The 12,154-nt window shown below is 38.8% G+C and overlaps 1 protein-coding gene across 2 annotated transcripts in view; it reads left to right on the top strand.

Annotated features, from left to right (window-relative positions):
- Positions 1 to 12,154, top strand: part of LOC135289265 (leukemia inhibitory factor receptor-like) — a 53,422-nt gene that overhangs the window by 12,179 nt on the left and 29,089 nt on the right. For both annotated transcript variants that reach the window (XM_064402724.1, XM_064402723.1), the window contains exons 2-4: positions 7,847 to 8,001; positions 8,702 to 8,822; positions 11,071 to 11,213. In XM_064402724.1, coding sequence (XP_064258794.1) covers positions 7,920 to 8,001; positions 8,702 to 8,822; positions 11,071 to 11,213 — 346 coding nt within the window. In that variant the 5' untranslated portion in view covers positions 7,847 to 7,919. The remainder of the gene's footprint in view (positions 1 to 7,846; positions 8,002 to 8,701; positions 8,823 to 11,070; positions 11,214 to 12,154) is intronic.

Genomic DNA, 12,154 nt, shown 5'->3' with positions numbered 1-12,154 from the left:
CTGTGTTTCAAAGCACAAGAATTCAAGGAAGTGTGTCGATCATGAGGTCACCAAATTCAAGCATATCAGGAAATGTGTGTAGCTGAATCAGATTTATTAAAGTACATCCTTCTTCTCCATATGGTATTAATCTGCCAGTTGCAGTAAGTATCAAGAAAATTTTTGAATGAGTTAAAGCACAAGTGTGTAAGTGACTCTGAGCTGTTTCCTTCTGCGCAGCACAATAACCTAGATGATCAAAAATTATCTTTTGGCCAGTAGCATCCCTTAACCTTCACCCCTTTGCTTTGTTCTTTGTTCAGATGGTTAGGTGTTTTCCATCTGCACCTCTGTGGCAGGAGAATCTATGCTTGTTAATTTGAGCTGACTTCCTAAGGAAGCTGGGCTTATCTGATAATGTGTTGTCTGTCCCCTCACCCTTGTAGTAACCTTTGAACACACTGCTCAAGTTCCCTTCAGTCAGGACGAGGAGGTGAGATCTCAGCATACTGTGTCCTTACAAACTTGATGAAACTCGGCATCTGGACAGAAAAAGCCTTCTGAGGAAATGGTTGCAGAGTGAAGTCAACTTTTACTGTACTGCAGTTCCGACCTTTCTAGCATACCTTTTCTGATGTCTAATAAGGCCTAGGGGTAATCTATAATAATATTTTCCTAATATGCAACAACAATAATCATGAACAGGCTTGCAAATATCCCAAAACATATTAAGTCTATTTTTGGTGGTATTTGGGTTCACTGTGTTTCTCAGAAGAGTTTGTTTTTTTGTTGTTACCATCTGGAGAGCAGTGCTGTGCTCCTAGTAGTCATTGCTGTGCCTGTATTTAAACATGTACTCGATGACTAATTGATATGGCAAGGACTTCCAAAATCAGGAGTGAGACACCAAATTTTCCTTTGAAAGTATCTTCATTCTTCTGAAAAATCTCACGCTAGGAACAGTGAACAATGCATGAAAAAATACTCTGGTAGGACTGAGAGTTTTTAAGTTAACATAGTTTAATTGAAAACAGGCATAAATCAATGACAGCAAAAGGCAGAGTGTCCAAAATGCGTATTTTGCTCAAAAAACAAGAAAAGCTGCCTAATAAGTTACCTTTTGATTGTGGTGGAAAAATATCATCAGTTCCTACAGTGTTTCTTTGCTTTTTATTGCCCCTTCAGCCCACTGCTGTGCCTGACTGCTCCACCTCTTCAGTATCACTGTGCTTTTTTCTCTCCAGCTCATTGGTCCCAGCAGAGGTATTCTTCCCAGTGGTCTCTGTCTTGTTCTTATTTGGTGGGGATATTTTGTTTTACGTGAGTAACATGAAGGAGTCTTGCATTGTACTTTCCAAATCCATCTCAAAATTGTATACATTGTACAAATACGAAGTATTTGATATCTGCTTCTGCTACATATTTTCCTTTATTTCCAAAGGGAGGTCCCGAGTGTCTCAATTTCTGTGTGTGTGTTGTGCTCTCCAGCAGGTACTAAATGCTTTCGTAAAATCATCCTTGAGTTGTGGCGCTTGTTCATGAATTTGTCATATCTCATGTGTTTGCCAGGGAAAGGTGCTTCTCATGCAAATCGCCACCTGGAAATACCCTGCAGCTTTCCCAGTCTGCAGCTTGCTTATTTGTATTTCCATAGTATCTAACAGTCCTGGAATCAGAAGAAAAAAAAAAAAAGAAAAAAAAGGAAGAACTAAAAATACTGGAATACAGGTGCAATTACAAGTTGGCCTTAGAAGCTGAGACAGGTGACATACTTCATCTGGGGTGCACTTTTACCCTTGTTGGTAAATTTCTTTGATTGATCTTAAATGATCGTGTCTGTAGGTGGTGCTTGAGACCAGGAGCTTTGAAAACGACACGTTGAAGTGTTGATCCTTGCACTGAGCTTCTCTCCTGACTTCTCACTTCTCCTTGCAGAGGCAGGCTGGGGAGCCTGCAAGATTAACTGCGGTATTTCAGAGGTGATGCTGCTGTTTGGCAGCTAGAGGAAGCAGTGAGGAGGGAATTTTTCTTCTCATGGTTGACAGAAAAAAGACCCTAACAAAACAAATGTCTCATAGGATTGTAAGTTTGGCCTTGTGTACTCCTGCACATTTAATGAATAATATATTAACACCCTGTCTTTGTTTTCTTTTCTTCTGCAGCAGATTAGAAGACATTTGGTGCAGATAGGAAACTTGAATTATTTTATCAGCTTTCAGAAAAGAAATAGCAGACTTTTAAATTAATTCCTCAGAACTGGGGAAAGCCAGATTCCCAAATGGGACTCAGTCTCCGTTTATAAACAAGTTTTGGTGATTCACGTCCTGCAAATCTTCTATAAAGTGGAATAATGCCATGTTATAAAACGGAAAGGGAAAGCCTGCATCTAGATTACTAGAGATTTTTGTCTCAACTTTGGAAATTTTTTCAAGGAGGTGGAAGAATGTACTCTATTGAAAAACAGCCAAGCTCCCTCTCCCAGCTAGCTTTAAAGTCATAGACTGAAACCTGTGGGATCAGCTGTACTAAAGAAAGGCCGTTCATCTTATGTTTCTGTGTTCATTGCCTTTACTGTCAGCTGTATTGGCTATTTGCTTGGTTTCCCAGAAATGTGTACTTCTGGCATGGTTTTTCAGATAGGGGAATTTTATTGGAAGCTTTCAGTTAGCAACAGTAGAATGCATAACTTGATATATGCATTTTTACCTGTATGTGAGTGTTTTCTTTCACTTTGAAGGTTAAATTAGTATCCTTCAGCAAAGACAAGTAAAATGATCTTTCTCTACCTGCTGAGCAGAGTAATTTTTCTTCTAGAAAGGTTTGATATAGACACATACATAGCACCTGCATTTCTGACTGATCATATTTGGGATGATAGCTGTCTAGTATTGCCAGAAATGCAGCCTCTTATCATTCTGTACAATATTTTGGTGGTATGCTATGTAATAATTTTCCTTGAGAGCTTTTAATACCCCATTTGGTGGTAAATTGTTATGGTACCGTTAGCTGTGGAGCAAAATAAATATTTTTACTTGAGAAAGTTTATTGACAAAGAGACTTCTTCATTTGCCTTTACTACATATATTTTTACTGATTTTGTGGTTTCATCTAGAATTCTTCACTTAGTTTCCTAAATCTTTTATATAAACAGATTTCTTTTCAGGTATCTGCTTCTGGAGCAGAATTATATATATATATATATATATAAAGTCCAGCAACTAATCCTCAATTCATAGACATTTTAAAAAAATGTTTCTGGAGGCTTGTGATTGTCAGATCAGGCTGCAGGCAGAAAGCAGGCTGGGAAGATTATTGATTTTTTTTTTTCTTTAGCTGGTTTGTTTGTTTGTTTTCAAAGTGGTTTCCAAGCACTTGACAATGAAATACATTCTGAGACCAGAAAACTCAAAAGTACAACAAAGCTTTGCAGAACTTTTGTGCTTAGAGAACTGGTATGTTACAACTGACTAAGAAAACACTTTTTTTTAAAGAGAATTGAGCATTTGTTCAGCTTTGCTGAAAAAAAAAAATACACAGAGCCAGTTAAGCCAAGAAATAAGTAATAACGAACACATTCAGAAAGAGACATACCAGTTAATTTTCTGCTTTCCCCTTTAAGAGGTTAAGTCTAAAGAGGGCAGCTATCTTAGCTGCCCTCATTTTCTCTGTCACAGAAACTTTAACCTTCTTTACAGCTGACAAGGTTTTGAAGCAAAGCTGTCCTCACGTATTTTCCCATTATTGTCTTGGAGTACTTTTCCCTTTCTGATCTGTCTGATCATTACTAGATGCACTGACTGCATCAAAATGTCTTTAAAGTAGTCCATTATGACTATCGAGCTCTTTTAAATATTGGCCACCAACTGCTGGCTCCAGTGGTTAAGAATCTGAATCTAACTGTTCTTTTGCTACTTTGTCTGCATTAAAAGAAATTCAGAATTTCTTTTTTCTGACCACAGGTGCAAGGGTAGTATGACATGATGCCCTGCATGGAAGTCAGGGCATTCCCATGTGCTGTGCCTTCTAGCATGTATTATGAAATCCTGCTGGTAGTAGATGCTTTTAAAGAAGGGCAATTTACACTGAAGCCTGTCATTCAAGCCTGCTGTTATGGCATGAATTTGCATGTGAATACTTTCTGTATGCACCCACAATTTTTTTACTGACCATAGATTTGTGGGAGGCTCTTTCTGTATTTTAAAATCTTAAAAGTGAAAGACCTTTTCAGGCAAAGACTTTAAGGTGAATTTGCTTTGCAAACATACTCATGCTCAGTCAGGAGGTTTGCAGTATATTTGAGGATGAGATTGGAGTCTGAAGTACTAAATAAACAGCTACGTGGCAGCTTTGTACAGTATCTCAGGCTGGATCACACACTGATATTGAATCAACAAGGTCTGAATGTAGGAGAAAGCAAATATGGCATGGGCTGTGTAAACACACAGGTTTGCCTTCGGAAAGTTCCTTCATTGTTCTTGATAATGCTCAGGCCTCAGGGCAGAGATATTTCAAAACTGTGGATACAGCAGCTTTGGTTCACGGAGAAATGTTTATTCCAGGAATGATCAGAAATCTAAAAACTGAGACTGGGAAATGGTGAAAAAAAAATTGGAGTTTTTAAGGGAGGTGCTATTGGAGATCTGATATCAGTCATCTTCTATGTAAGAGGTTGGTGCAAGACAAAGGATAAACTGTTCTTTGTCTGCTGGGGATAGGACAAAGTAATGTGCTTAAAATGGATGAAGAGATCGTTGTGGAGCACATTTGGAATGCTGATGATAGTGCCAGTGAAGTGGCATGAATATATTGCCCAAGGAAATGAGATTGTTATGGGATGTGCTATTTTTTAAGATGGCCAACTGGTAGAACTGGTTTAATTCCAATAGCTTTTTCTGGTGGAGACAATGGACTTAACACCCTTTATATTGTTTTTAAAAACAAAGACCTGCAGTCTAAAGACATTCGTATTTAGTAAGAACTGCTCTGGTTGCACTCCAGGCAACCATGGTCAAGGTTTTACCTTCTTTTGACAATGTTGAGCTCTCTTGTCCCAAATAAATATCCCTGCTTCTAAGAGTACCTCTGTCTAGAGGATAATATGCTTTTCATATCTTTCAGGGTAAGGAAAAACATCCATGCCTTGTTTGAGTTAGTTGTGAACTGATGGAAGGCAGCTTTCATCCAAAGAAAGTAAATTTCCTATTTTTAAAGTACTTCAATGATTTTGTAACTTTTTAATTAAAACAAGCCTATAAATGGGAATCTTTTCTCCTGACTAATGGCATTTAATTATGTGACATGCGGCTTCTAATTGCCAACTTTTCAGCAAGTTATAAAATGTGAATAAGAACATAAGAGCGAGGAAGTCTATTCTTGTTACAAAAGATCATGGTTTACAAGACTCTCATCGTACCCTGCATGAGACTACATAAGTTCACTTCTGTGCCTGACTCTGAAACTGAAATTAAAACTGTGCTTTAGTTAGGAGAATTTGGTATGACTCAGATTTCTTGTAATACACTGCTATGATGTTACTCTTAAAACTTCTGCAGTAGGAGGACAACTCAGTGAGGTATGTGTTGAAAGAGGTGCAAAATACCAGATTTTCCTAAAACACACACGCACACAGACACACACATAGTTGCTGAATCTACCTCATAAATCTGGCATGACCAAGCAGGTTTTGCATGTATCTACACAGGTAATGTGTTTAGAGATTTGGGATTAATATGAAAGGCTTGGGATTTAATTAACATCACAGTTCAGTTCTCTCTTCTTCAAGTGGTATTAGTGCCTTTTAATCTTTCCTTGACTTTGCCAGCTGATAGAGGACTGTCAATTGATTGTGCTATAGAGCTTGAAATTTTGGGTTTGCACTTTTCTGCAAAACAGAAATAGCCTTTGAAGAAGTTCTCAGAAACAGATAAAATTTGCATATACTTCACAGACTGAAATAGAAATCAGTCATTTTATTCATGTAGCTCCCAGGCCTGACTGAATGGTATTCGCTTCACTGCCAGAGGTTTGTGAGCAAAGTTTAAACCTGTAGATAACAATCCATATTTTCATTAATGACATGGAGAAGTGCAATATGAGTACCCTGAGATACACCAGAATGCAGAGGGGGGAATTTGGCACAGAGATTAATACATTTTGTGTGCTGGTTGGTTCTTGATTCATCTTTACCTAAATTTGTCAACCTCTGCTCCTGATTTGGCTTTTAACAAGCTGCACAGCATGGATATTACAAATTAGGAATATATGAAAAATATTCTCTGGGGGCAGTGTAGCTTATATTAGTGTATGTTTTGTGAGGTTTTCAAGTGATTTGAGAACATGCTGAAATTAAAATAATAACTAAGTTTTATGGGTGCCCCTCCATATGTAACAGCGGTCCTGACTGTAGCATTTCTCTCATCTCTTGTGCTGCCTGGACCTTTCCTTCATCCTGGTTATTGCAGACCGAGAGAGAGAAGAGAAATGGCTTCTGTGAGCAGCTCTGCATTATTTGGCATAGTGCTACTGTGTTTCTCCTCACACAGTGCAGATTGGTAACAGACAGAAGAGCATTTCACGCATTTCCAGCTGTCCCCTAAGGGAAGATTCCCTAAAAAAAATTTAAAAAAAAAAAAAAAAAAAAAAAAAACAAAACAACACACCAACAAAAAACAAACAAAAAAAACCCCAATGAACCAAGCTCATAAAAATACAGGGGATGAGGGAGCACAGACCTGGTGGTGCAGGAAACTTCTGTGTAAAGGGGCTTTTTTTAAAATTACAGAGACTTTTAGACAAAGTTTGTTATTCTGATGATGTTTGCCTGGCTTTGGAAGATATTTCTGAGTCAAGGTCAGAAGCCTTTCAAAGTAGAATCCTGGACAAAATGGGAACAAAGCTGCTCTGTAGGACAGGTTGGCTTGGTCAGATTCTAACATGAAGATGACTCAGCTCTTGCTGTTGGTTGCTGAGAAGACCTCTGGCTACATGGTCTCTGGAAGGGTGCTTATGTCTTCAAAGATTTCAGGTAGCAGGGAAACCATGCACCAGGTATTGACTGAGATTTTGGATAGGTTTTCTTGCAGTTTTCCCCTTCTGAGAATAAAATCTGAAAGTGGTTGATGTGTGGGTGGAACTGAGTGTGTTCCCAGGGCCCTGCTGAACAGCTGAGCTTCTCTTTTTAAAACAAGAAACTTGTTAAATCTTCAGTGAACACACTAAACATAATATTCCAGATAAGTTTTTATGTTACGGTCGGTAGTTTCAGCAAAAAGTATTTTTTGATAAAGGAATGGCTCACTTTTTTTTTCTCCATTATTTTCCCTCCAAGGGTTATTAGTTAACACTGGATTGAACCAGTGATCCTCGGTGATCAGATCTGGTTCTGCAATGTCTAGGGCACCCCTTAGGTTTGAATCACAGCTTTTTGAAAATTGAGCAGAGGAAAGAAGAAAACAGATGGTGTGTTTGGTCTTAAGTGCATAAATTAATCAGAGGACATTTCCATTCATGGTATACAATATCCTTTGTAGATATGGCATTTAATCTAAGATAAAGAGGCTTATTCTAGGAGAATACTCTGCCATGTCTGTTCAGTTCTGATATTAAATAGTCCTGAAGAGTACCTATGAACTGTAGAGTTTTATATTTCTCTGATTCTTGAGGAAATATCTTAGAGAAAATGCATGAATCAAGGAGTTGTTGTAACAGAGAAGAGGTTTGTTTGCCAGATGAAGGAAAAGGAGTTGTCATGCCTGGGAACATTACTGAGGAAGAAAAGTATATGGAACAAAAAGTGGCATTTGTGGCATACCAAGTCCAGAATTTAAAACTTTGGGGTTTTTTTCTTTATTTCTGTATTTAATTTTAGAACTGACCAGCTTGTTGGAAGATGACGTTTACTCTTGCTTAAAGCTGCTATTCTTAAAACAAACACTAGAAGAATGTGGAAGAACTCAAGCCTCCGCTGCCTTTTAGCACTAGCTATTTTATGCTTAAGAAGCTTAATATCTAGCCAAGAGATAGGTAAGTTCATTGCAATGTAATTCACTAACTCATTTTTCTCTGTAGCTTCTGTACCTTGTAATTTCATTGCTTTCCTACTATATGTATGTCCAAAACCTGTCACCTCTGTGGCCCCACACCACCATAGGGATGGAGGCAATGTAACGCCTGGTCTCTGCTTTCCACCAACACCCAGCAGCATCTTGCAAACCAGTGCAAAAAGGAATGTTAAATTCTCCATAGTACCACTGATAGTCTGCATATGCATTGATGTAGATGTCTGCATTGAAGCCTTTGTGCTGTATACGTTGGATCTCTTCAACCGTTTCACACCTTATCATTAACTGTCCTTCTGTCATTAATTGCCCTCCATGTATGACATGGAGGAGAGCAAAAATCTCATTAGGTTAAAATCAAAGCTTGTGGTTTTGCCATTGGCCCAAAGCCTGCTTATTAGGCTAGGCAAGGAACGGGTACTGTGGAAAGAGGCAGCTGCCTCTGTTATATGCATGAGTATAAATTCATACCTCAGGTATCTCCACAAGTCTATGAGTCTGTGGCTGTCTAATCAGCCACACAAATCATTCAACAGTTTTAAAATATTGGCCAGGCATGCATGCAATAAAAATTTAAGAAGAATGGCTACAGATGTGAAAAAATGTTTTACAGTTGCTCATTTTTGACCTGCAGTTTTTTTACTGTATTTTTTATATGATTTCAGGCTCTCCCAGGTACCCCCAGAATTTGAAATGTGTAACGCACAATTTACACAAAATGCTCTGTACTTGGGATGTCTCTTCTAGAGGAAGACATGGACAAACTGACTTTTGCTACACTACCAAGTAAGTCTCTCCACATACCTGGTTAAAAAGTATGAAATTGTGATGAAGGTACAGTTTTTTCTCAGTCACTGCCCATGGAAATTGTGATGCTGTTGTTTCCCAGCATCTCCCCACCAGTTTTCCTTGGGTGGTGCTTCCCCTAGGCCCTGTTAACTCAGGCAATGGCAGGGTTTCTGGCAAAGCTGTTCCATGCTAATAATTTGCCTGCCAAAATCTTCTTGCTGTTTTCAAAGGACTGGAAGATGCTCTTATTTACTCAGACTTCTCTGTATGTCTGCCTATCCGTTGGTCAGAGATTTCATGAGGGATATCTTCAAAACAGGTTCAGTCCAAAAGGAAATGAGAGTTGGAAGCAATGAATCCTTATGTTGTGGGCCAAAGCAGTAGAATAGGACACAAGTTTGAGATTCACGTGGATTTTATGTGGAAAAACATGAACAATCAGTGACTGCCTTAGAACCTTTTATAAATTTTAAGCTGTATTAGAGGAAACATAAAAATTATTTTGCAATTGAAACAGCTTTTCTGAAGTGAATGCAAGTTGAGAATTTTGAGAAAAGTTTAAAAAAACTTAAATCTTCTGTGTGTTTTTTCACTAATGAGAACTACATGTTCAATTCCCCATGCTGTGGGTCTGCCAAATACTTATCATGTGCTAGGGATGAGTTCAAATCCATTCTGCATCTTGATCCTACCCCCAGTCCAGATATTTGTACTGTCTTTTTTTTTTTTTTCCTGTAAATTCTGCAGGCAGCCCAGACTTTTCCTTGGGGTCCCAGGGCTTGGCTGCACTTAGTCCACCTACATGCTTGATTTTCTGTGTCTCATTATTCCTGCTGCATTGCCAGCTATCATTTCTATTTAAAAAACACCATATATATGACTCTGTGGCCAGAGTTCAGAAGTGCAGAGTTCATGAGGTACTGCCCTCTGAACAGGAACAATCATGTAGCTTCTGCTGTTTCTCCTTAGCAAAGCAGGACAGGCTGGGGTCCCTGAAGCAGAAAGTCTGAGCAGACATCCCTGAGGGAAAGAGGTTTTGTTTTTCAGTTGCCCAAACATCCTCTAATAATATCTCAGTACCAAAGAGGAACAGCCTTTCTGAGCACTCAAGTCTCAGCTGGCCTTTGCTAGCCCAGAATCTTGTGAGTTCAACCCAAGTTCTTGACTCCAGCTGATGGGAGCTCCAGGGTCCTGTTCCAGTTCATAAGTGAGTAACAGTCCTTCAGCAGGAAGTCTGGCATTGTTCTCTCTGCTTTCCTTCCTGCCGTCATTCCCCCAAGAGGAAGGTCTGGATTTTTCCAAACTTTCTGACTTTCTAGTTGCATATCAGTGATAATGAGCAAAGGGACTTGACCCATCCATTATTGTTTCCTGTATATATCTACATCTTAAAGACAAAAGCCAGATCACATTGTGCTGAGCACTGCACAAACATTAAGCACAGGCTACATTTTCACCTGGGATCTTAGGAATCCTCTGCCCTGCTTTCTGCTCTTTTCCTGTGAACTGAGCAGCAGAAGGGAGCTAAAAGATTGGACATGGGTATTAATCCTTCTCTTTCAACCCATGTGAGGGCACTTGGGTTGAAAAGAAATGGAGGGAGAGTGAGTCAGGAAACACAAAGGGAAGAGACAATGCTATTAGGCTTGGTTTGGGGTTTTTTGTTTTTCTTATTTTAAAATGTTGATTCATGGTGACTAGATTTCAGAAACATGTCTTTTGTTGACCTCAAGTTTAATTAGATATTAAGAAATTTTTTTTCACATAAAGGGTTGTAAATTATTGGACCAGACTGCCCAATGAATTGGTAGAGTCACCATTCCCGCAAGTGTTAAAAATGTGGATGTGGTACTTAAGAACATGGTTGAATGGTGAACATGGTGTTTGTGCTAGGTTAACAGTTGCATTTGATGACCTTAAAGGTTTTTTGCAACCTTAGTGATTCTATGATTTTGGTTAAAAAGCAAGGTCTTCACTTTGAAGTGTTCGCTTAACAGCTGGTTGGTTGCATTATGCAGCCACTGCATAATCTACCACTATGATAAAAGTGACTTGAAAGATGAGGGAATGCCATTAATCTGACATTAACCAAAGCCCAAGCAAGTCTCACTCCTTCACAAACTCCATATGGAATTTTCTGTTTATTACAGAGAATTTGTGTTCTATTAGTGTGCAAGAATAGGACTTAACTTGCCTTAGCTTCCTATCAGCTGAAATAACTGCTTAATCCTGTTTGTCTTTCTAGTGACCTTACCCCTCAAGCGTGTTTTAAAACTAAGGAGAGAAGGGTTGAGATTCCAATTCCAGAAAGCTCCATCACAGTGACAATCAAAAGTTCGGGAGCTGCTTTTGCTACCAGAGAATTTGTAATTCACCAGAAAAACATCTGTAAGTATCAGGTCATATGTGTGTACCTAAGGCATTTATACTATGTTTGACAGCTTTTCAGATGTGTATGCTTGCAGGTTTCTTTGGCAGCATTCCTGTATCTACAATGTTGATATCCTGACTCCATGAAAAGCTTCCATATATTTTCATAAATGTTTTTCTCTAACCCTTCAAGAGAAAGAGTACTCCTGTTACACACAGTTCATAACAGAAAAAAATCAAGGGCAGAATGTGAGGAGGAAAACAAAATACAACAATGTTATATCCCTCATTCTTTTCCCTTTTTAGTCCTAGTTAGAAATTAGGAAGCATTTGTAAACAAATTCCTAAACTACTTCCATAAGTAAATTAGACTTTTTCCCACTTCCTTCCAGGCAAAGAAGGAAGTTGTAAACAGAAGATGGCAATGACACAATCTGCCATGCTTGGTCTAGTTTTTGCCTTTGCTTTGCCTGCTTATGGCTTCAGTGTGGTCAAATTCTAATATCAGTAACACTTCTTATCCATGGTTCTCTTTCCAGTCAAGAGCAGCTCAAGAACTTACACAAAATGCAACTCAAAAATATTTGGTGTACATGATAAATCTCTCAGGTTCATCACAGGTTATTGTGAGCAGTGTATTGATTGTGCTGAACACTTTGCAGGCTCTCAGATCCTTGGTCAGGACTAAAGTTGGATGTATCACACATATTTTTAAAATGTTTTCATTTGCACCAGGCCCAATGAACTGCTATAACCCCTGTATTACCGAGGTTCTTCCCTGCTTCTCAACCTCTTGCTTCACCACAACACATTTTTAGAAGAGATGCTTCTGTTTAATCTCCCTGTCCTGTCCCTGTCAGGATCTCATGCCCTTAATACTTGTAGCTTAAAATCACTTTCACTGTGATCTTCAAAACCTCATGTGAGCTTCTTCTATCTTCCTTGCTACTCTCCCTTTT

The sequence above is a fragment of the Passer domesticus genome, chromosome Z (genome assembly GCF_036417665.1).
Source record: "Passer domesticus isolate bPasDom1 chromosome Z, bPasDom1.hap1, whole genome shotgun sequence".
Lineage (NCBI taxonomy): Eukaryota > Metazoa > Chordata > Aves > Passeriformes > Passeridae > Passer > Passer domesticus.
This window is presented reverse-complemented; position numbering and strand designations above follow the sequence as displayed.